Source organism: Tachysurus fulvidraco, chromosome 16, assembly GCF_022655615.1.
Source record: "Tachysurus fulvidraco isolate hzauxx_2018 chromosome 16, HZAU_PFXX_2.0, whole genome shotgun sequence".
Taxonomy (NCBI): Eukaryota; Metazoa; Chordata; class Actinopteri; order Siluriformes; family Bagridae; genus Tachysurus; species Tachysurus fulvidraco.
Window position 1 is genome coordinate 18,847,306 of NC_062533.1, and position 26,343 is coordinate 18,873,648.

General features: G+C 41.3%; 1 protein-coding gene and 1 long non-coding RNA gene across 2 annotated transcripts; both read left to right on the forward strand.

The window, feature by feature from the left end:
• The first annotated feature begins 6,306 nt into the window (after positions 1–6,306).
• Positions 6,307–8,078, forward strand: LOC125139032. Its single transcript, XR_007138143.1, has 3 exons — positions 6,307–6,468; positions 7,263–7,379; positions 7,813–8,078. It is a non-coding gene; the product is annotated as an uncharacterized LOC125139032 (long non-coding RNA).
• Positions 8,079–8,475: 397 nt separating this feature from the next.
• Positions 8,476–10,745, forward strand: LOC125139029 (NLR family CARD domain-containing protein 3-like; the record flags this gene model as incomplete). Its single annotated transcript, XM_047801813.1, has 2 exons — positions 8,476–9,290; positions 10,583–10,745. Coding segments are annotated over 2 exons (978 nt in total), but the record flags the coding sequence as incomplete, so codon positions are not given.
• Between the last annotated feature and the right edge of the window lie 15,598 nt (positions 10,746–26,343).

Below are 26,343 nucleotides of genomic sequence, written 5' to 3' on the forward strand. Positions count from 1 at the left end.
ATTCACTGTGATTTCTCCCAACCCGGAAGAGAGCATGCTGCTTTCCACATCGGGCTTTGAGAAGCTCGATGCGGGTAGGAAGGGGATTTCCCCCACTAAACAGCTGACACAATCGGTGGTGTTCGGAATGCTCCTTGAGGTGGTGACACGTGCTCTATCTAGGTTAAATTTAGATTGGCATGAAGAGGGAGTTAATGTCATCTATTCTAAGCTAGATGACTGCTTTCTAATTTCAGGCCGCAGGTCACCTTCACGCAGGCAGCTGCCATTTTTTCCCAGACCTCCATGCTGAAGTATCCTCCTGCCATGTCTGACTATTCAGCAATTATAGTGCTTGAAAGCCATGGTATGGGGCGATGCCTGGGATTGAAGAGACCCTTACGGGCTATCTCTCACCTACATCACCTGCATGGAGGAAACCTGCCTTCCATCCAAGCCTTGTAGGACTACTTCAACCCTTGTGGGTAAGCCGTATACGGAAGCAGGCCAAGCAGGTGAGGCCCTGGACACCATGGCAGTTTTGAAGGCCTACCACAAAGCAGATGGACCGCTCCATAGGGGGGGCACCTGTGGCTCAATTTAACTGATATTAAAGATAAGGATAGGTCCTCTCTCCTGGACACCCCGGTGTCACCTCAGGGCTTTGTCAGAACTCAGAGCCGATCTCCAAGTCGACACATCGCAGGGTGATCTCCACACTTAGACTTTTTGGTTACTAAAGACTGTTTTAGTTAGACTTAACTGTTAACTCTATAATTACTACAAAACTACTGAGAGAACTCCTCAGACCTGGATGAGAATGACTTCTTTATTGTGGTCAATCAGCCAACAAATTATAAGAGAAATTGCCAAATTAAAAGTAACAAAGTTGCCCAATTAAAAGTAAATATTTCTACTAAGATTTTTTACAACAGCTTGTTCAGCGACGCAGTGACTTATTGTGCCTCAAATTTGAGAGATTTCTCATTTTGGGTGACTTTAACATCCACATAGACATAAACGATTCTATAACAACAAAAGACTTTTCATCTCTATTTGAAAGTTTTGATTTGAACCAGCTAGTGGACTGTCCTACTCATAATAAAGGCCACACTCTTGATTTAGTGATCCTAAATGGTTCATTTGTGTCCCAGTTGTCCACCTCTGACCTAGGACTATCTGATCATCTTGCTGCCTATTTTAATATAGAACTGCTTGACATGAGCATACATGTGTGACTCATCACACATAAAGTATCGCAAATGGAGATCTATGGACCCCTCTGATTTTGCTGAATACATTAACTCTTCTTTAAGTTGTTTTTCTCCATCTGCTGCATTGAAAGACAAAGTATTTATGGTGAACTCTGTTCTCTCATCTGGCCTGTATTTATTTGCCCCTTTGAAATTACGATCCATTTCCTTTGGACGATCCTCTCCCTGGTTTAATGATGATCTGCGTGCAATGAAGACATCATGTCATACAATGGAGCGTAGGTGGCGTGTGTCTGGCCTGACTGTCTATCAGTGGCATGGAAAAACCGCTTACTTGAATATAAGACTAAAATTGCAGCAGCAAGATCTGCTTATTTTGCACAGATTGTTGATAACAATCAGAATAACCTGAGACAATTGTTTCATTCCATCAATAAACTATTTAAATTTAATAACTCTTTGACTGGTTCTGCCTCAACTCACCTTTGTAATAGGTTTCTTGAATTTTTTAGCTCCAAGATTGATTACACTCTTGAATGTATTATTTTGTCTCTTCCTATATCTGTTTCTCCTTCAAAGCATCAATAGCTTCAAAATTTTCTGGTATCCATCTCTCAAACTTCTCCGCAATGGACTTGAATTCCCTTTGCAATGTGGTTTCAAAATTGAAAGCTGCCACTTCAATTGTTGAACCTGTACCAACCAGGCTGTTTCAATCATGTTTTATCACCTTATGTCCGGCTGTATTAAGCATTATCAATGATTCTTTGTGTACTGGTGTGATGCCAGCGGTATTTAAAATTGCTGCTGTGACCCCCGTACCAAAAAAAAAAATAATATCAACTTCGATAATCTCAGTAATTTCCGCCCCATATCCAATCTTCTAATTATCTCCAAACTCTTAGAGCAAATTGTTGCTAATCAATTGAAATCTCATCGAACTACAAACAATCTTTTTGAGCCCTTTCAATCTGGATTCCGTAAACTCCACAGCTTTAGTTAAGGTCACTAATGACTTGCTAATAGCTTCTGATTCTGGCAGTCTTTCTAACTTGATTCTTCTTGATCTCAGTGCCGCATTTTTACTTTGCATTCAATTTTACTTACTTGGTTAGAGTCTGTGTTTGGTGTCTCTGGGACTGCACTGAGCTGGTTTTATCTTTCAGATCAAAAGCAGTTCATTACTATGGGTGGTTACAGGTCTGATATTGATGTTGTGAAATCTGGTGTTCCTCAACAATCAATCTTGGGACCCTTACTTTTTAGCATTTACATTTATCCATTGGGTCAACTTTTAAGATCACTTGGTCTCAATTTTCACTTTTGTGCAGATTCAAAACCTGATGTTAAGGTGGCTGTGTCTTTTCTCTCACAATGTATCTCTGAGATAAAAAAAATGGATGTCTGGACATTTATTGTGTCTTAACAGTGACAAGTCAGAGGTAGTACTCATTGGTTCACCCTACTAATTATGCAATGCTGGGTCTTAATCTCTAAGTGTGGATGGCACTACACTAGAATTCCAAATAAAAGTAAATAATTTAGGGGTAATATTTGATGCACAATTAACATTTGTTCCCCATGTTCAGAACACTGTAAAGACATCATTCTTTCATTTGAAAAACATTTCAATTGCGTTCTATGCTGTCACTCCAGGTGGCTGAAAAGCCGATCAATATCTTTGTGTTTTCCCGCATTGATTATTGTAATGCTTTGCTGGTCGGGGTTTCAAATGCTACCCTAAATAAATTACAACTGGTCCAAAATTCAGCCGCCCAAATCCTGACTGGAACCAGGGCAAGGGATCACATCACAGTTTTGGAGTCCTTACATTGGCTCCCAGTCAGACATCGGGTGGATTTCAAAGTTCTCATGCTTACCTACAAAGCTTTGACTGGTTTGGTTCCTCACTACCTTACTGAGCTTTTAGCCCCGTACAAAGTCTGGCCTTTTAATCGTCCCTCATACCCGTCTTAAATCTATGGGCGATAAGGCATTTTCATCTATAGCTCCAAGACTCTGGAATTCCTTGCATGTTCAGATTAGGCAAGCAGAATCCCTTAGTGTCTTTAAATCCTCCCGTAAAGCTTATTTTCATAGGGTAGCTTTTATTTGAATTTGATTTTGTTACTTGTTTTGATAGCATGTTTTTATTTTTGTGTGTTTTTATATTTTACTTATTTTAACTTATATTATTTGTATAACTGCATGTTTCCTTTTTGTTCTGTGAAGCGCTTTGAGACCTAAGGTTAAAGGCACTATAGAAAATAAAGTTGTTATTATTATTATTATTATTATTATTATTATTATTATTATTATTATTATTATTATTATTATTATTATTGTCATTGACAGGCACCAGGAGGTAAAATGCCAGTCGGCAGCATTCAGGGAGTTTCAGGCACGCAGCCTGGGTCATCTTCCAGCCGCACCCAACCACCTCCTAGCTCACTCAGGGCAGTAAGGAGGGTTAGTGTGGTTGCCTGTGCCCTCATCTAAGACTAGGGAGGCAGGTCGGCATACCCTGTCCCAGACCCGATGCCTGAGGGCTGGGGTTCAATCACTGATGATTCCTGGACACACATCAGAGACTAAGCAGGTACATTCTGTACATCCAAATGAACCAGCAGCTCGGTGTGGAGAAACATCTCCCGGAAAAAAACAAATATTACTGTGTTGAAAAGTTTGGACCCCCATTCGGTGCAGGCCTTATTACAGTGTTTACTCATTTAACACATTCAGCACCTTCCTATTAAGTCAGAATTGTTGTGTTATTTTGTGTATTGTGCTGGTGATCTGTAGTATTGTGTTGTATATTGTTGTGTTGTTTTGTGTAGTGTCGTGTAGCATTGTAGTGTTTTGTGTAGTATTGTGTAGTTTTGTATGGTGTTGTGTGATGTTGTTTAGTGAAATTTTGTGTAGTTTTCTGTTGTTTTATGTAGTGAGTGTTGTGTTGTTTTGTGTAGTGTTGAGTTATTTTATAAAGTGTTGTGTAGTTTTGTATGTTTTGTGTTTTGTGATGTTTAGTGTTGTGAGGATTTGTATGGTTTTGTGTGATATTGTTTAGTGTAGTGTTGTGTTGTTTTGTATGGTGTTGTGTGTTGTTTTGTGTAGTTTTGTGTTGTGTAGTTTTGTATGGTGTTGTGTAATTAATAATCTGGCATTGTCTTCTCTCTGATAGATTCTTGGTTTGTTCCCTTTCATGTTTTTCTTCTCTTGTGATCCTGAACCAATAAATTATTTTAAATAAATTATTCATAATATTTTAATTATTTATTACAGCTGTAGGTTTTAATCCTGACCTTTACACTGAAAAAAGACATGAGGACCAAGTTTTTATTTCCACCTCAGTTCCTGAGAAGCTTGGGATGTTCCTCTTCACCATTAACCTGTTTCTCCTCGTCCTCTTCTTCAGTGCTTCCTCATAGATTGCTGCAGCTCTGCAGGCTGAGAATCCGACAGCTAGCAGGTGTAAAAGGACTGAAAAGTATCAGGAACCTTCCAGAAAGAATGATCTGCTTCCTCAACCACAAGGTACAGGAACAGGTACAGGAACAGGTACAGTACAGGTACAGGTACAGGTACAGGATTAATCTGACACTGGAGACTCATTTAGTTCCATTTAGTTCTATAAAACCTGCAATAGCTGCTGCTACAGAAAAATAATCAACCCCTTCGGACCAATCAGTGTACACGATTCAGCAGTACTGTGATGTCCTGAGTATTAATACAAGTCTTACTCTCTCTGTGTGTGTGTGTGTGTGTGTGTGTGTGTGTGTGTGTGTGTGTGTGTGTGTGTGTGTGTGTGTGTGTGTGAGAGAGAGAGAGAGAGAGAGAGAGAGAAAGAGAGAGAGAGAGAATTTTAGCCAGATGATGGAGCTCGAGTTATAATAAATAAATCTGACACACACATCCCTAATATGTGAGCGTGTCTCTCTCTCTCTCTCTCTCTGTGTGTGTGTGTGTGTGTGTGTGTGTGTGTGTGTGTGTGTGTGTGTGTGTGTGTGTGCAAATGATCCAAAATGCAGCTGCACTTTTCAACCTGCCAAAGTTCTCGCATAACACAAAGCTGCTGCGATCCCTCCACATTCAAAACATTGATGCTGGCCTACAAAGTCAAAGACGGACCATTCTCTCTTACCTCAAAGTCCTCATCACTCCTCACACTGCACCCCGCACCCTCAGATCTACCAGCACTGCTCGACTGGTCCCACCATCTCTCAGGGTAAGAGGTGAGTATACAAGACTTCCCCTAGAGGTCCGGACAGCTGAGTCACTGGCTATTTTCAAGCGGCGATTGAAGACCTACTTATTCAGGAAACACTTCAACTAGCACTTCTTTCCTTATCTTTTGCATTTATAAAAAAAAAAACTTTGACACTTTTTCATTGTAACTTTGAACAAATGTTTTAAACTCATGGTATCTTAAGTATGTAACCTAGTGAGCAGCATTAATGTGTACAATGTTAGAGATTTAAGCACTTATGTACGTCGCTCTGTATAAGAGAGTCTGTCACATGCTGTAAATGTAAATGTGTGTTAATGTGTGTGTGTTAATGCTTGTGTGTGTTAATGTGTTAATGTGTTTGTGTGTTAATGTGTGTGTGTTAAAGTGTGTGTTAATGTATGTGTGCTAATGTGCATGTCTGTTAATGTGTGTAATGTGTGTGTGTGTGTGTGTGTGTGTGTGTGTCTGTGTGTCTGTGTTTGTATGTTAATGTGTGTGTGTGTGTGTGTGTGTGTGTGTGTTTTTGTGTGTTTTTGTGTGTTAATGTGTGTATGTGTGTCTGTGTGTGTGTGTGTGTGTGTGTGTGTGTGTGTGTGTGTGTGTGTGTGTGTGTGTGTGGGTGCACGTGTGTTTTTGTGTGTTAATGTGTGTATGTGTGTATGTGTGTGTGTCTGCCCTTCCCCCTCTGCAGTATAAACTGTAATGGAAGTGAAAGTCAGCAGCTCCATTTTGTGGCGAGTGAAAACTAAAAGATTTCAGGAGTAAAAACACAGTGAGTATCTAAAGCTCTAATATATAAACACACTGAAGTGACACTAGATACAGAAGAGTTTTGTGGGTTTGTACTGAAGCTTTAATGTACACAGGTCGTTTTATAACTTGATAGCGTGACTATTTCCTGTAAGTGAACTCTGTGCTGATTCAGGGTTTAATTTGACACACCGATGTTGTAGTGACGTAAACGTGTATCCTGCTGTAATCTGGAGACGGAGACATGACCTCCAACATGAGTGTGTCTGGAAAACAGGACTTAAAGAAAGACAAGAGGTGACTTACTTTTACATTCACCAGCAATAAATACACACCGTCTCATGGGAACACATCTGCAGGGCTCTCAAGTTTTGAAGACAGGCAAGCGTGACACCCCCCCCCCCCCTCACACACACACACACACACACACAAAACAATAAATAAATAAATACAAATAATAGGGAGTTGTTGTGTTTGGTAAGAAGGTACTGACCGCAATTTAACAAAATAAAATTGAATCGGTTCCAGAGACAGCGGTGCAGACTGATACATTTTGGGTCCTGCGGCATATTAAAGATATGATAAATAGTCTTTTCTGCATGAGAAATACGATGTGTGGCGGGAGAGCGTGACAAAATACCCAAATGCGTGACTGTCACTCAATGCGTGACACTTGACAGCCCTGCATCTGTATCTCTAAACACTCACTAGTTAACACAGGAACTCAACTTTGCTTTAAAGTGTTTAATAGCAGTGAATATATCACTGATCTGATCTAAGAACAGTTTAGACAGATTATTCACTGAGAGAAGAGTAAAAAGGACTGTGTAATGTGGAGCATAAGAGCAGCATAGATTTGTGTCAGTAACTCTACAGGCTTTAAGACCCAGCTGAGTCAGTTAGCTGTGATTGGGACTCCTGATATCAGAGTAATTCCTGATTTATGAGACCTGTCTCCTGTTTGAATAAGTGTACAGACTGGATCTGAGTGAAAAAGATGGAATTATTGGTGTTTAATGATGAACACATTGTTTAACAGTGCTGAGACAGCAGAGTATTAATTATTGCTGATATTTCTGTTGTAATTATAGAATGAAGGAGGGAAAGAGATCAGACTCACCAGAACCCAGCTGTGTGTCCATGAAGAGTGACGAGTCAATGGATCATCCCATACACTTCAGAGCCAGAGACAGTTCTACTGATGTGAGGTCAGTATAGTGAGGTGTTTTACAGCAGTGTTCCACATGATCAAACTCACTTGTCTCATTATGAAGCCCTTCATGAGCTTTATCAGGTGTTGAAGCAGTAAAACACTAAACTGTGCAGTGCTGCAGCTCTCGGACTGGCAGTGAGGAAAAGTGCTTTAAGAGTTCAGTTCAGTTTGCAGTCCCTGAGCTGGAGGGTCTTTGGTGCTACAGAAGAACATTTACACCTGGGACATTAATGACTATATAAATGTTTTATTCATTTATTCAAACATTTGTTTCTGAACATGTTGGTGTCAGTTAGGAAATACTGAAATCAGTGTATTGTGTTAAGAGGATAGTGTTAAATTTTTGTCTCTGTATTTATTAGTGTGTGATTTGTGCAGCTATGAATACATATAGTCCATATTACATGATGGGTTTTGTTTGTTCACAGACCACAAAAATCAAACATCAGCAGAAATCAGCTGGACTCTATATTCAAGGTGTGTGTGTTGTTTTTAAAGTGTGTAATGTGTGTGTTGTGTTTAAAGTGTGTAATGTGTGTGTTGTGTTTAAAGTGTGTAATGAATAAGAAAGCTGTCCAGATATAAGAAAACTAGAATCAATAGACTGTGACTCCTACAAAGTGGTGTTGATCTTTGATGGTCTGGATGAGTGTCGACTTCCTCTAAATTTCCAGAAGAATAAGATATTGTGTGATGTGACAGAGTCAGCCTCAGTGGATGTGCTGCTGACGAACCTCATCAAGGGGAATCTGCTTCCCTCTGCTCTCCTCTGGATAACCACAAGACCAGGAGCAGCCAATCAGATCCCTCCTGAGTGTGTAGACCAGGTAACAGAGGTGCGAGGCTTCAGTGATCCTCAGAAAGAGGAGTACTTCAGGAAGAGGATCAGTGACCAGAGCCTGGCCAATAAAATCATCACACACCTGAAGTCTTCAAGGAGCCTCTACATCATGTGCCACATCCCAGTCTTCTGCTGGATCTCAGCCACTGTTCTAGAGAGAATTTTGGGTGAAGCAGAGGGTGGAGAGATCCCCAAGACTCTGACTCAAATGTTCACACACTTCCTGATCTTTCAGATCAAACACAAAGACCAAAAGTACCATCAGAAATGTGACCCTGATCCTCAGCAGACCAGAGAGACTATCATGGCACTGGGAAAACTGGCTTTCCAGCAGCTGGAGAAAGGAAACCTGATCTTCTATGAGGAAGACCTGAGAGAGTGTGGCATTGATGTCAGAGAAGTGTCCGTGTACTCAGGAGTGTGTACCCAGATCTTCAGAGAGGAGTTTGGTCTTCACCTGGGGAAGGTGTTCAGCTTCGTACATCTGAGTGTTCAGGAGTTTCTGGCTGCTTTTTATGTATTTTTCTGCTTTATTTTAAGAAATACAAATGTGGAGAAAAGCACCGGACTTTTTAATTCCTTCAGAAATCCAAACATGTCTGATCTCCTCAGGAGTGAAGTGGACAAGGCCTTACAGAGTGAGAATGGACACCTGGACCTGTTCCTCCGCTTCCTTCTGGGTCTCTCACTGGAGTCCAATCAAACTCTTTTACGAGACTTAATGCCACAGACAGGATGCAGATCTCACAGCAAACAGGAAACAGTGAAGTACATCAAGGAGAAGATCAGGGAGAATCCATCTCCAGAGAAATCCATCAATCTGTTCCACTGTCTGAATGAACTGAATGATCATTCTCTAGTGCAGGAAGTACAAACTTACCTGAACATAGGAGGTGACAGTCGTCTCAGTGGAACCAGACTCTCTCCTGCTCAGTGTTCAGCTCTGGGGTTTGTGTTACTGAGCTCAGAACAGAATCTGGATGTGTTTATTTTGAGGGAATATGCTCTGTCGCATGAATGTCTTCTTAGGCTGCTGCCAGTGGTCAAAGCCTCCAGAAAATCTGAGTGAGTATTTTTATTTATAAATGTATTACTGCATGGTTTATTATTTTAATGTAACACTGAACTGCACGGTTTGGATTAATGTTTGTTAATACTTACTCTAATCATCTTTAAAATATTAAAATAAGATAAAATATTACATATTGGTACACTACATTCTACCATGTCACTTATACCCACCTGAAGCCCACCTACACAAATCCTTTAGTGTAACACACAGTAGTGTTGTGTTAGATTTTTACCTACAAGGTGGGTTAGATTTCCCTGCTATGTGTATAGTCAGTGTTTTAGATTTAACAAACAAATATGTCTGTATGTTGATCCATCTAAAGCTAATACTGTCACTCATTTAAAGGTAAGAAGTTTGACTTCTTGACTTCTTTCTGATGCTGTGTGCAGTCGTGTTGATGTGACGTCACTCTGTAAACAGGGAAGGAGCTCAGATTTGAGAAGAAAACCCCACGTTCACTTCTCAGTTGTGGGGGCATGAAAGACATGATCCCATTTACTCTGTGAAGAAAGAAGGGTTCACTAAGCTGTGTTGAAATAGTAACAGTCACATCTGTTGTAAATAGTACCATGTTCTTTCTAATATCCTGTATTTACATTGTTTATGATAGATGATAGATTTTTACACTATATTTTATAAAAAATACAAATCATGATCAAGAACCGTTTATAATGTTAAAAAATTTAACCTTTCTCTTTAGTTTGGATGTGTTCGGACGTGTGTGAACACTCCACCTGTACTCAGGTCCACACCAAACACCTGAACCAGTGTGTGTGTAAAATCAGAGGTCTGGAGGTGACAGATTTGTACCTGTACGAGCACAGAGAACAACACACACCAACAGTTTTAGCGTCTATGTGAAATCCAACATATAACTCAGTGTAAAGTACGACTAGTTTAGTCATGTTATTAACTGGTAGTGTACAGCTGTATAATTCTTTATTTTCTGTAATAAAATGCACTTTATCTGCAGTGTTGGTTGTAGAATCTTGAACACAGATCAGAGTGTAGTGTTTGTAGGCTGCTCGCTTTCACAGAACTTTTACACGTTCTTCTAAACAGCTTTCGGTTAAAACGACAGTTCTTCCAATATTGGATTATGGTAATGTAGTTTATAGGTCCGTTATTATTGATGTGAGGAACAAAGCTGAGGTCAGAGTCGACTATTACACCCAGATTTCTAACCTGTATCAGAGCTCATTGTGTTCAGGTAGACACTTTATTTCTCACTGATGGTAACTCCTCATTTCACTATAAATCAAACATCTCATCATTTCTCTTCCAGTCTGTTTCAGTGTAATCTGACAAAGAAAAGCTGTAGAGTTCTGTCCTCAGTTCTCAGCTCAAACTCCTCCAGTCTGAGAGAACTGAACCTGAGTAACAATAAACTGCAGGATTCAGGAGTGAAGCTGCTCTCTGATGGACTAAAGGATCCACACTGTACACTGGAGAAACTGAGGTACACACACACACACTCTCTCTCTCACACACACACACACACACACACACACACACACACACACACACACACACACACACACACACACACACACACACACACACACACACGTGAGAGTTTACAACATGAAGCATTAATTATCCTCGAAATAAAAACATAGCATCATTTTTAAATAATTTCATAACAATCAGAGAGATTCAGATAGATCACTTTTGAGTTTGAGAGTGTGGTGTCAGTAGAGGTATAAAACACACTCAGACTCAGAGTTGGTAGTAAAAGCAAAAGGCTTCTTCCATACAGTGCAAAGTCTACACAGTGAAAAGGCAAAAACAAGTGTCTTAGCTCTCCTTTTTGTACCCCGTGTGTGTGTGTGTGTGTGTGTGTGTGTGTGTGTGTGTGTGTGTGTGGTTTTGTTTGTGTATGTATGTATGCATGTGTATGTACGTGTGTGTGTTCATGCATCCTCCCTGGTTACTGAAGATGTCTCCCTTTAAGTTATCACCTCAGCAAGGCCACATTCTACTTTCAGTTCTTATTGAACACCTGCACACACAAACTCCCCTAAAGTTCCCATTACAGTTAGAATAAGGGCCTCTTGTTCTTTCTCCCTAGTGTTTCACACAGAATACTGTAAAAACACATAACATTATATATAAACACTGATGATATTAAAATGTCCACTACAACAGTTAGATACATGGTGAGACTTAAACCATGCCTACAGCCACACAGAGTTTATCTTTCACTTCACTCCATTGTGAATGAGATGATCAGAGATGGACTTATCAAACACATCAAACAGAAACTTCCCCCATACTGTAGGTGAAGCGTGTCCTGGGTAAGCACTTGAGGGTGAGACAACATGAAATGTTTGCAAGGTCACAGCAGTTTTCAGCAGTCTCACCATGTATCTAACTCCCAAACTCCAAAGTGATCGATCTAAATCTCTCTTATTGTTATGAAATTATTTTATATTAAAAAACTCCTATTCAGTCTGTTATAAGACTTTACAAAATCTAACAATCTTTACACTCTGCTATCATTACATAATGATTAATGCACAGCAAAACTGAGGTGCAAATCGTATCTGCCACTATTTATAAGTACCAATAGCATATAACTACTATTTACACTTAATATTACCAATAAATGCTATAAATCATTAAGCTTTAATAAATCAGAAATCAGAAAGATCTTTATTGCCAAGTATGTTTTCACATACGAGGAATTTGTTCTAGTACAGGAGCTCCACAGTGTAAACAGAATGTCATTGATAAGACATGAACACATATATAATAAAGACAGTTGTACATACAGTGGAGAAATGTGCAAACTGAAATATAAATAAGTAAGTATGTTTAAATAATGTAAGAATAGAGTTTGTTCTGTGTATGTCAAGTGTTCATCAGATGGATTGCCTGAGGGAAGAAACTGTTCCTATGTCTGGACATTCTGGTGCTCAGGGCTCTGTAGCGTCGACCAGATGGCAACAGTTCGAAAGAGTGAGTGTGCTGGATGTGAGGGGTCCAGAGTGAGTGAGTGTGCTGGATGTGAGGGGTCCTGAGTGAGTGAGTGTGCTGGATGTGAGGGGTCCAGAGTGAGTGAGTGTGCTGGATGTGAGGGGTCCAGAGTGAGTGAGTGTGCTGGATGTGAGGGGTCCAGAGTGAGTGAGTGTGCTGGATGTGAGGGGTCTAGAGTGAGTGAGTGTGCTGGATGTGAGGGGTCCAGAGTGATTGTCTTTGCCCTTTTGCTCACTCTGGAGAAGTTCAGATCTTGGAGAGTGGGGAGAGTTGTGCCAATGGTTTGCTCAGCAGTCCGGACTTCCCTCTGTAGTCTTCTGAGTTCGGATTTGGTAGCTGAGCTGAACCAAATAGTCACTGAGGTGCAGAGGATGGATTCGATGAATGCAGTGTAGAACTGTTTCAGCAGATCCTGTGGGAGGTTGAACTTCCTCAGCTGGCGAAGGAAGTACAACCTCTGCTGAGCCTTTTTCACAATGGAGTCAATGTGAATGTCCCACTTCAGGTACTGGGAGATTGTGGTTCCCAGGAATCTGAATGACTCCACTGCTGTCACAATGCTGTCCATGATGGTGAGTGGGGGGAGAGCAGGGGGGTTTCTCCTGAAGTCCACTATCATTTCCACTTTCTTGAGCATATTCAGCTCCAGGTTGTTAAGACTGCACCAGACAGCCAGCTGTTCAACCTCCAGTCTGTAAGCAGACTTGTCACCGCCCTGGATGAAGCCGATCAGTGTGGCGTCGTCTGCAAACTTCACGAGCTTGACAGAGGGGTCATTAGAGGAGCAGTCATTTGTGTACAGAGAGAAGGGCAGTGGAGAGAGGACACAACCCTGAGGAACGCCAGTGCTGATGGTGCGGGTGCTGGATTTGAGTTTTCCCAGTCGCACAAGCTGCTGCCTGTCTGTCAGAAAGCTGGTGCCCCACTGACAGACAGAGGAGGGCACAGAGAGCTGGGTTAAGTTGGGATGGAGGAGTGATGGGATGATGGTGTAAAAGGCAGAGCTGAAGTCCACAAACAGCATCCTCGCATAAGTCCCTGGTTTGTCCAGATGCTGCAGAACATAATGCAGTCCCATGTTGACCGCATCACAAATCTTTCAAATGATTTCATGACCACAGAAGTTAGAGCCACAGGTCTGTAGTCATTTAGTCCAGTAATTTTGGATTTCATTGGGACAGGAATGATGGTGGAGCTTTTGAAGGTTGAGGGGACTTCACACAGCTCCAGTGACGTGTTGAATATCCGTGTGAAGATATGGGCCAGCTGATCAGCACAGGTTTTCAGACAGGCTGGTGAAACACTGTCTGGGCCTGGTACTTTTCTTCTTTTGTTCTTCCTGAAGACCTGACACACATCATCTTCACTGAACTGAATTTTAGGTGTGTTGGAGTCGGGGTTTAGAGGAGGTGAGAATTGTGCTTTTTCAAGCCTGCAATAGAACTCGTTCAGGTTGTCTGCCAGTTGTTGATTCACCACAGTGCTGGGGGATGGTGTCATGTAGTTGGTGATTCATGTAGAAGTTTCAGACCGTACCACACTGAACTGAGTCATTAGAGGAAAACTGAGTCCGTAGTTTTTCAGAATAATTCATCTTTGCCACTCTGATCTCCTTTTCCAGTGTGTATTTGGCCTATTTATACAAGACTTTATCCCTATTCCTATGAGCATCCACTTTGGCCTGACGGAGCTGGCTGAGTTTTGCAGTGAACCATGGTTTATCATTGTTGTAGGTTAAGTGAGTCCTGGTGGGAATACACAAATCCTCACAAAAACTGATGTATGACGTTGCAGTCTCTGTGAGCTCGTCCAGGACGGTGGCAGCAGCTTCAAAAACAGTCCAAACAGTGAGAGAGAAACAGGCTTGTAGATCCTGCTCCGCTTCCTTAGTCCATCTTTGTACAGTTCTTAATACAGGTTTCGCTGATTTCAGTTTCTGCTTGTAGGTAGGTATGACATGAACTAAACAGTGATCAGAGAGTCATAGAGTGGCCCGTGGGACAGAGTGATATGCATCCTTTATTACAGTGTAACAGTGATCCAGTGTGTTACTGTCTCTGGTGGGAAATGTAACATGCTGTCTGTATTTTGGCAGTTCTCCTGAGAGAATCGCTTTATTAAAGTTCTCAAGAATTATTACTACAGAGTCTGGGTGTTGTTGCTCACTCTCATGTGCGCTTGCGGAGGGTTGTAAACACTCACCAGAATGAAGGAGCAAAACTCCCACGGTGAATAGAACGGTTTGCAGTTAATGAGGAGCAGCACATCTTCTTTAACACAGTTAAATCAGAACACCACCTTTCATTGATGTAAAAACACATCCCGCCACAACGCAATTTCCCCGTTGATTCCATATCACGATCTGCTCTAAAGAGCTGAAAGCCCAGCAGACTTAACGCGCTGTCCGGAATGGAGTCGTTCAGCCAGGTTTCCGTGAAGCAGAGAGCAGCACAGTTCGAAAAATCTTTATTTTTCCGGGTGAGCAGAAGGAGTTCATCCGTTTTGTTGGGAAGAGTGCAGAGATTTACCAGATGTATGTTCTTAAACCGCGCTGTCTGAAATTCACAAGCCCGCCGGTGCACTTTCCCCGCCTGCGAGTCCTGAAGCGCTTAAACAGCACAGCTGCTCCGCCAACTACAGTATGCAGCAAAACGTAGGAATACTCAAAAACCGATAAAAGATGAATGGCTCGGGAAGAACACGTGACGGAGTGATTAGGTGCCAGTAAGTCCATATAAGGGCATCTACATCACATTACTCCAGCCTCTATTTGTCTGAAGGGAGTGGGAGAGGATGCCTGGGACAATACGTAACCTGGTGTAGTTAACAAATGGTAAACTTATACCTGTAAACAGGGCTTGAAACTGTGGCTAGTGGTTTTCAAAGGGATAAGACTAACTAATCCTACTTGACCAACTCTGAGCTCTTAATGATGACACTACACATCTGTCAATAGAAAACATCTTAATGTCAGGTATACATACTCTATTGCGGGCATCACCAAATGGCGGACCGCGGTCCGGATCCGGAACGAGTGACGGGTCTGCCCGGACCCGTTAAAATTCTAATATTATCATATTAAGGATCTCCTTATTATAATATTAGAAATTCAGTGTATGTTGTCTGTTACTTGACATGTAGTAAAGACAACTACAGGATTGTTTTCCATTCAAGTGCCAAACAAGTTCAGACTTTGAAAACACTTGAAATTTAACAATAAATTATACAGAAATGTATGTGCGTTATTGATCTTATAAACATGAGGGTAACAATTTTAAGTGACAATATAAGATTCAGACCTTTGCTGGGAGGAAATTTTAGTAACTGGACCTCTTGGAATTTAAATTGAATACCCCTGCTCTTTTGTGATGTGGCAAGAAATCACATTCTTACTTGCCACATCTGTACACAGATGTTTATTTTATATTATCCTGATATTAGAACATTGTGTTCAGGTATACACTTTATTTCTCACTAATGGAAACGCCTCAATTCACTATCAGAGGCATAAATCAAACACTTCATCATTTCTCTCCCAGGCTGTGGGAGTGTAATCTGACAGAGGAAAGCTGTAGACTTCTGTCCTCAGTTCTCAGCTCAAGCTCCTCCAGTCTGAGAGACCTGAAGCAGCGACACTAAAAGCAGTTTGACTGAAGCTTCTTCTTATTAAAATTCACCTTAAGGAAGTCAGCATTTGTTGATGATAAATAAATATTTGAGATTATATTAAAATAATTGTGTAACCAGTACAGTTCCTGTATAATAGGAGTGATATGGTTACTAACTGTAATGGATAATGGGTTGGAATTAATGTATCTTATTTAATTAAAATAGACAAACTTTTTCAGTGTTCCTCAAATGATAAAATGTGACTTTAGAGATATAATTGATGTGAGGAACAAAGCTGAGGTCAGAGTCGACTATTACACCCAGATTTCTAACCTGTATCAGAGCTCATTGTGTTCAGGTGGACACTTTATTTCTCACTCATGGAAGCATCTTATTTCACTATAAATCAAACATTTCATCATTTCTCTTCCAGTCTGTGTCGGTGTAATCTGACAGAGGAAAGCTGTAGAGTTCTGTCCTCAGTTCTCAGCTCAAACTCCTCCAGTCTGAGAGAACTGAACCTGAGTAACAATAAACTGCAGGATTCAGGAGTGAAGCTGCTCTCTGATGGACTGAAGGATCCACACTGTACACTGGAAATACTGAGGTACACACACACACACACACACACACACACACACACACACACACACACACACACACACACACACACAGTTCTAATAAACACTACAACATCCATTTCTCCTCTGTGGTAACTGTAATTGCAGTGATCTGATATATTGTGATTGTTGTGTGTGTGAGATGGAGAGTAAATGTACTGTAGAGATTTTGTGTAGTTCATGTTTTCAATACTAAAACTGAGTGTGTTAAGTGTGAGAAGGTTTTCTTTCTTGCAGGATGTATAAATGCAGTATTAGAGATGAAGGTTGTGCTGCTCTGGCTTCAGCTCTGAGGTCAAACTCCTCATCACACCTGAGAGAACTGGATCTGAGGAATAATAAACCAGGAGAATCAGGAGTGAAGCTGCTCTCTGATCTACTGAAGGATCCACACTGTAAACTGGAGACACTACAGTGAGTTACTGACTTACTGTCTCTTTACTAGGTTTGGGAACCGACAAACGGTTCTTATTCAGAACCGGTTCTGTTTTTAACAGGAACCGGAACCACATGGAATTTTTAAGTTTCAACGCGGTTCCGATGCAATGACGGGCAAAGCGCTGGGTGCGGTCACTTTAAATAGCCATGTCTTACCATGTCTTATGAATATTAATTGTTTACAGTCAAGCAACCAAATGAACGCAGTTTACCACAGAAATCAGTCACTCGCGCTGCTGTGCTGAGGTTCGCTTTGTGTTAAACATGTCTAAAAAAAAGTCTAAAGTGTGGATTCGTTTCCAAAGCTACAACAATGAAGCAAATCTACCCCCCCTCCACCCTCTCTGAGAGGGTTTTCTCCACAGCTAGAGATACAATAAGCCAGGAAAGATCTTGTCTTCTCCCAGAGAAAGCAGACATTAATTTTTCTTCAGAAAACTTGCTGTTTGTAAATCTGGATGTTAAATTTGATGTTGGATTTACGCCATCCTTAAAAATATTTTGGTCTGCAGTAACAGTTAAAAAAAAAAAAAAAAAAGGGTCGTAAGGTAGGTCTACATTTTTTTTTCAAGTTTCAATATAAAAAAAAGTAAAATTCTGGTGATAGTGATTACGGTGGTGATTCGGGCAAACTTTATCATTGCAAACTTTATTTTGATGCTGGACACAGTTTTTCCAGAACATCTTGCCAAGTTAAAGTGGTGTCGAGCTGTTTTAATGAATTTTTTAGATGTATTATGGTGCCCGAACCCATATGACTTTGAACGGTGACTGCAAACATTTTGTTTACCGAAGAGTAAAAAAAAAAAAAGTCGGTCTTAACGCAAATTTACGACCGGCAAGTCGGTCGGACTTAAAGCAAAAAAATAATAATAATAATAATTTGAGTCGGTCCTAAATTGACAGGGTCGGTCGGATAACGGCAAAGAGGAATATTTTTAAGGATGGCCTTATTTAAATTTAAATTGACATGAATTGAAATGCTCTGTTTAAAATATTTAGTGATTAATAAACACAAAAGGAATTGTTTAAGTATTGTGCATTATTTTTCACATTTCTTTAATTATGGAATCAGAATCAGAACCGGGAATCATAAGGCAGAACTGGAACCGGAACCGGAAAATTTCTTTTGATACCCGACCCTACTCTTTGCTGTATAATATTGAGTAATATTCACTGTGTGCTGTAAAATGTCACATCTAATGTGTGTATTTATGCTTCTGTTGTTCCTAAACAGTGTGTTTAAATTTATCTATAATTCTGTCCTGTTGTGTTTTTCAGCATTAAGAAGAATAAACTCACCAGGTCTGGTGTATGACAGGAGTCTCTCCTCAGACCTTTTTTCCAGGATAAATAAGTTATGGTGGTGAAGCGTTAGAACACGTCCCACATTTCCAGCAGTTTGGGAGCTGAATCAGTCATATTCAGATGTAGAAGATCCATAACAATAACTGTGACTGATCACATCCGTTTATCCTCTCAGCTACTTCACACTTTAACATATTTTACAATCCAAAGTCAAATCCTTCAGCATCTACACACAACACAGAGATATCATCACATCATCACACTGATTACACAAATACACATCCATGTGTTACAGATGTTTAGAGATTATTTTTACCTCTTTAATTGTATCTCAAATTTGTTTCTCCACAGATGATCTTGATTTATTTATTTTCCTTGAAAAGTCTTCTTTTCAAACCCTTTTCACCAAACACTTTTAAAGGAATCTTCTTTTTTGTTTAGTTGATTTATTTTTTCTATATTTCAATATCTTCTTTCTCAGTTAAATAAAAGATTAAATAATTCCTTCTTTTCATTTTTATCTGTTGAGTCATGTACATTTATTAAACTGACAAAAAGGAGAGCTAGATCTTCATTGTGTAGAGGCAAATTCTAGTGTTTCAGCCCTCCTATTTGTACCCCAGGTGTGTGTGTGTGTGTGTGTGTGTGTGTGTGTGTGTGTGTGTGTGTGTGTGTGTGTGTGTGTGTGTGTGTGTGTGTTCATGCATCCTCCCTGGTTACTGAAGATTTCTCCCTTTAAGTTCTCACCTCACCTCAACATTTCCAGTTCTTATCAAGCACCTGTACACCCCCCCCCCAAAGTTCCCATCTTTCTAGCATGTACAAATTAAACAGTTAGAATAAGGGCCTCTTGTTCTTTCTCCCTAGTCTTTCACACAGAATTTGCTGTAAAAGCACATAACAATTATATAAAAACACTCATGACATTTAAAATTTCCTCTACACCAGCCTCTAGACTGCTTTAAGCTGCCATCAGGTAGTTTTCAAAACAAAAAGAAAAAACAAAACTAAGAAAAAAACAAACTGAAATGGAGGAGAGCTTCACTCTCCTGACTACTGTCACTGAATAATAAAATTATGTTGTTACAGAATCCATACAGTAAAGTAAATGAACACCTTTCCTCCATCACCCGCATGGAGGAAACCTGCCTGCGCACCATGGCAGTTTTGCAGGCCTACCAGGCTGAACTGCTGACAGAGCTCGACAGTGGCCAGGGGTTGGGACCTCAGGTGGTATCTGAGCTCCACCGAGCCACTGACTTTGCTCTCCGTGCCACAAAGCAGACGGCCCGCTCCATAGGTCGTGCAATGGCTTTGCTGGCTGCCACGGAGAGGCACCTGTGAATCAATTTAACTGATATTAAAGATAAAGACAGGTCCTCTTATCAGACAACCAGGAAGCATGGAAACTTCTGCCAGGTGTGTCTCAGCGAATCCTGGGTACTGTAGAAAAAGCTAAAGGATCTACTTCTCCTACCGTCCTCCGTGTTTTTAGGGTGTCTTGCCCACGCTCCTGAGGAAAGGAGCCTTAGAGCATGGTCCCCTCCCAGAGCGGGACTCCGGCTTTACAGCCGATTTTTTGTTGTTCCCAAGAAGGACTGGGGGCTGCGTCTGATTTTGGATCTGCGGGCTCTGAACTGTACTCTGAAGACTTACAGGTTCAAGATGCTCATGCTCAAGGTTATCGTGTCTCAGGTTCAAAGACTGGTTTGTGACGATCAACCTCGAGGACGCTTATTAAATTCCTCAGTTTCAATTTTGGGGCGAAGTGTACCAGTATTGTGTTCTTCCTTTTGTCCTAGCCCTTTCACCACAAAGTGCATGGATTCTGCCCTGGCACCGTTGTATCTCCAGGTCATCCATGTACTGAACTACCTGGACGACTGGCCCATTCTGGCCAAGTCGAAGGCTATGGCGGCCAGTCATCGAGATGCTGTGCTTGCCCATATGAGGTCTCTAGGCCTCAGGTTGAACCCAGAAAAGTGTGTGCCTTCTCTTTTTCAGAGAACCACCTTTCTGAGGCTAGTTTGGGCACATCTGTCTCCTGCTCGGGTGGCTTCCATCTAGTCAGCAGTGAAACCTATTTGGATAGGCCGAGGCCACTCTGAGAGCGATTTTCATCACAGGGCATGTAAACCGGGAGGCAGACTTCCTGTCGAGGCAGGTGCTGAGGCCCAGGGAGTGACGTCTTTACCCCCATGTGGTGGAGCAATTTTCAGCTGGGCGGAAGTGGATCTGTTCACCTCCAAGGAGTCGACCCACTGTCTGCCGTGGCTTTCCCTTTCTCATCCGGCCTCTTTAGGCCTGGATGCCTTAGTATGGACTTGGTCGAGGCTCTGTCTGTGCACCTTCCCCCAGGTAGCTCTACTCACGCAAGTCCTAGCCAGAGTGCACCATGACCGGGTCAACCTTCTCCTAGTTGCCCCTCGTTGGCCCTCTTGAGTTGATTCACGATGCTAGCCTCCCTCCTGAAAGGCACTCCATAAGAGGTTCCTCTCATCTGAGTTGACCGAGACTCTACTGAATGCTAGGGTTTCCTCCACTAGGAAACTATATGCTCTGAAGTGGAGGCTTTTTTGCCTCTCGTGCGATGAACACTTTCAGGATCCTGTCCACTGCCTGGTCAGTACAATGCTGGAGCTTCTGCAGTCTTGATTGTCTCGGCACCTGTCCCCATCTACTTTTAAGGTGTACGTGGCCGCCATCGCTGCAAACCATGAACCTGTCCTCAGGGTCTCCTTGAGTAGGCACCCTCTGGTCTCTCACTTTCTGCACAGTGTCAGGCCGCTGAGGCCTTCCTGCAGACTGTGCCTTACTTCCTGGGACCTCTTTGTGGTCATGGAGGGGCTGCTGGAAGCCCTCTTAGAGCCCATGGGGTCAGCCTCTGAGAAGTTTCTGACCCTGAAGTTGGCTCTGCACCTAGCCTTGGTCTCTCTCAAAAGAGTTTGGGACTTGCAGGCCTTGTCGATCAACTCCCGCCTGCCTAGAATTTTTCCTCTGGCATGTCCACGCCTGTCCTGCACCACAGAGCAGGATATGTCCCTAAGGTGCCCAGGATGGCTGGCTGTCCAGTCATACTGCGGGCCTACTCTCCCCCGCCCCATGAGTAGGTGGAACAGGAGAGGCTACATTTGCTTTGCCAGTGAGGACTCCACTTCAGGGTCCCAGGTCCTGCAGGCCATTGATTGTTCCCAGTCTGCTCATGCTCTCTCACGGCCTCTGGCACAGTCATTAACCGGTGCATGGCGGCTTGGGTACTGGCGTTCCCATTGCATCAGCCCTGATGCAGCGTCAAGTTCCCTCGAAAGGGAACTACACCAGGTTACGTATGTAACCCGGTTCCCTGAGAAGGGAACGAGGTGTTGCGTCACTGGCCACACCCCTGGCATCCTCTCGCTCTTCGTTCAGACAAATAGAAGCTGGAGTAATGTGACATAGATGCCCTTATATGGACTTGCTGGCACATAATCCCTTCGTCATGTGTCCTTCCTGAGCCATTAAATTGCCGTGTGAACGCAGCTTCAGACACATCTTCCTCACAAAAGCATTCCCATAGCGTCAGCACTGAGCAGCGTCTCGATCCCCTTCTCAGGAAACCGGTTTACATACATAAACTGGTGTAGTTATCTAAAGTACATGACATCTACAGATCACAACATTCTCCTAGATCACTTAAAAAATTACACAGGAATTCATTGACAGGTTTTAACTTGGTTTAGATCCTACCTGTCTAATCGATACCATTTTGTAGAATTAAAATGTGAATCCTCCAGTTTATTGCCAGTTAATTATGGGGTTCCTCAAGGATCAGTTCTAGGACCTCTGCTTTTCTCAATATACATGTTTCCATTAGGGAACCTTATTAGAAGACATGCGATTAGTTTCCACTGCTTATATAGTTCCACTGCTTATACAGTTATATATCTCATCAAAACCAGATGAAATAGCTAAAGTGTCCAAGTTAACTCAATGCCTTAGAGAGATGAAAGACTGGATGAGCTGCAATTGTCTGCTGTTAAACTCTGATAAGACAGAAATACTACTTATAGGTCCAAAAACCAGTACACAGAAACTCTCACAATTTAACTTCCATTTAGAGGGATGTACTGTTACTAGTAGCTCGACAGTGAAAGACCTGGGTGTTTATTAGACAGTAACTTGTCTTATTATATTGCCCATACTACAAAAGCAGCCTTCTTCAACCTTAGAAATATTGCCAAGCTGAGAAACATCCTGTCTGTATCTGATGCTGAGAAGCTAGTTCATGCCTTCATGACCTCTAGACTGGACTATTGTAATGCATTACTAGGTGGTTGTCCTGCATCTTTAATAAATAGGTTACAGTTAGTCCAATATGCAGCAGCCAGAGTTCTCACTAGGACAAGAGAGTATGACCATATAACCCCAATTTTATCATCTCTACACTGGCTGCCTGTTAAGTTTAGAATTGATTACAAATTGCTGCTACTTACATACAAGGTTCTTAATGGTTTGGCTCCAATGTATCTAACTAGTCTTCTAACACGTTACAGTCCTTCGCACTTTAAGAATATTTAATCCACTAAAGGTGGTAGAGCATTTTCTTATTTAGCTCCCAAACTCTGGAATAGTCTTCCTGATAGTGTTCAGAGCTCAGACACACTTTCCCAGTTCAAATGTAGATTAAAAACTCATCTATTTAGTCAGGCATACACATAATACATGCAATAATATTGTGCACTATTACATCAGACTTGCACATTTTTTATGAACAGCAGATATGTTAATCCCTCTCCACTGCTTCTCTCTTTACACCCATCCCGAGGCATCCAGACATTGTACCAGCTCCGATCATCTTCCGTGTGATGAAGATGTTGGACCTCCACTGAGATGAGGCCGACTCTGTGAGAATCCTTAGACATTTACAAATCTACCAGCTCCAGTTGGACTCTGTGATACTAAAAAGGAGATCTGAACTCCATGTGATCCTTACACCAGTACAACATTTGTTTGACTGTATATTTATACTCACACCCTCCAGTGTCACCGATATGAGGATGAGGTTCCCCTTTGAGTCTGGTTCCTCTCAAGGTTTCTTCCTTTACCAATTCAAGGGAGTTTTTCCTTGCTTCTGCTGCCGGAGTCACCTCAGACTTACTCATTGGGGATAAAAACATACACATTCTGAACTATATATAATCTTGAATTTTTTATTATATTAATTCTTTATATTATTCCTTATGTTTACATTCTGTTCTGTGTTTATGTTCTGTAAAGCTGCTTTGAGACAATGTCTATTGTAAAAAGCGCTATAGAAATAAACTTGAATTGAATAGAATTGAACATCATGTCAGTTTCAAGCTAGTGCAAGAAGTAAAACCATGGTGGAGGCAGAGGAATAAACCTCTTTGAAGATTCATGCTGTACCTTCACGGTTTAAATATCAAGTTTGGAAACACTTTAGATTTTACACACTGCTGAAAAACTGTGCTAGACATGACTACAACTGTACTGTATGTAAACAGTGTCATATACTGATTCCATATTGTAACAATACAACCAACTTGAGTGGCCACCTTGCTCGTCACCATCCAGAGATAAACACCAAACAATCTGCAGCAGCCCAGCTGACTCAGTGTCACAGACTGCAATGCACATTTTTACTGCAAAAACATTCGTCCGTATAGCGTTGTGGAAAATGCAGGTTTTCAATTAGGTATAGTACTGAATCGGCAGGTAAGTGTATCTTTCCAGTACTACTAACCAGGTACCCAGTTTAGTCCAGGTGAACAGATCAGGTCAAGTGTGTGCTCATGAGAGTGGGTGGGTAAGTTGACATGTTGCATAAGTTAAAATACGTTTTCGAGTATTGACAGAAGTTCCTTGGTTTTAGCAGTATAATTGTCTACATGGGCATCGGAACCATTATATGTAGGTGGAACAGGACCCACCCACTTTTTATTTGCTTCTGATGCCCATGCTCCAGTGTGTAGATGATCATTAAACAGGATCGTGTGCTCTAACAGGGTCACGCAGCCAGAGTGTGTGACATGGAGAACTCTCCTTCATCTCAACTCCCTCACACCTGCCCAGTACTTTAATACAAATTATATTCACCATTAAAGTAACAGTGTAAAATACTTCTGACATCTGACCTCTGACTGACAGGGATGAGGATCAGATGCTGTTGGCTGTGGGGTCTGTAGATGTGAGGAAAGTCAAGAATATTCTGATGTGTGAGGAAACTCATTGGAATCTCCTGAGTCCGGTGAGTTATTACGGCCGATCCGAGCGCCTGAAGCTGCTGCTCACGGGTGAGGAGGAGGAGTTACTGTGGATACAGGAAGTCAAATAAAACTACATTCTGTATGGAAGAGATTAGCATTTTGTGGGCTTTTTCAGCTATTCCTGAGATGATTGACAGTCGAACCTGTAAGCCCCAGACTCCTCTGATCCTTGCCGTGTCCCGGGAAAATTTACACTGTGTGGAGTTTCTTCTGGAGAAAGGGCCGGATCCCGGAATTCCAACCATAACCAATGAGATGCCTCTGTATGAAGGTGATCACTTTAATCACTGGATTTAACAGTCAGTGTTTATATTCACAGCATTCAGACTTGATATCAGGGGGAAAAGATCTTGCATATGTTTATAAATATTTAATAATCCAGTACAGTAAACACTGTGATAGTAATAGTTGTAGTATTTATATGTTGTAAAGCCAAAAGGAATTATAATGAAAATCTAATACTTAATACTCCGTCCAGGGTGTATCCTGCCTTGATGCCCGATGACGCCTGAGCACAGGCTCCCCGTGACCCGAGAAATTCGGATAAAGCGGTAGAAAATGAATGAATGAATGAATGAATGAATGAATGAATGAATGAATGAATCTAATACTTAATCAAAAACAAACAAACAAACAATTAAACCACATGCTAAAGAAACATGGGAACAACAGGTATAACACAACAAACACAAACAAACAAATAAGCAAACACAAACAAACACAAACAAGCAAACAAACACAAGTAAACAAACAAACAAACAAACCCAAACATGACAAATCAAACTGTAAAGCTCAGATTTACTTTCAAAATCTTTTCACAAATGTAATGATTTTTTTTCTGCTTTGTCATCATTATATCTTCTGTATCTCCACAAACAGTTCTGTGAGATGATCTCAGCTCAGTCGGTGTGGCACTGCACTGAACCCCTCATTAACCTGCTCTTGGATTACGTCTCTCGAGTCAAACTCTGTTCCATACTTCAGAAACTCCTGGACACTGATGATTCCTGAACACATCAGAGACAAATCAGGTCCATTCTGTACATCCAGGTGAACAGCTCGGTGTGGAGAAACATCTCCTGGAAAAAAACAAATATTACTGGGTTCAAAAGTTTGGACCCCCTTTAGGTGCAGGCCGTTTACTCATTTAACACATTCAGAACCTTCATGATAAGTCAGAATTGTTGTGTTGTTTTGTGTAGTTTTGTATGGTGTTGTGTGATGTTTAGTGTAGTATTGTGTTGTTTTGTGTAGTTTTGTATGGTGTTGTGTGATGTTTAGTGTAGTATTGTGTTGTTTTGTGTAGTTTTGTATGGTGTTGTGTGATGTTTAGTGTAGTATTGTGTTGTTTTGTGTAGTTTTGTATGGTGTTGTGTAATTAATTATCGGCCTTTGTCTCCTTTCTGATAGATTCTTGGTTTGTTCCCTTTCATGTTTTTCTTCTCTTCTGATCCTGAACCAATAAATTATTTTGAATAAATTGTTAATAATTCATAATATTTTAGTTATTTATTACAGCTGTAGGTTTTAGGTCCGACCTTAACACTGAAAAAAGACATTAGGACCAAGTTTTTAATTCCACCTCAGTTCCTGAGAAGCTTGGTATGTTCGTCTTCACCAGTAATCTGTTTCTCCTCTCTGTCTATCATAGTGTACAGAAACAATTACAGGAACAGGTACAAGAAAAGGTACAAGTACAGCATTAATCAGACATTGGAGACTCCTTTAATTCCATTAGCATATAACCTGTAAGAGCTGCTGCTTTAGAAAACTAATCAACACCTTCTTACCAATCAGAGCACACGATTCAGCAGTACTGTGGTGTC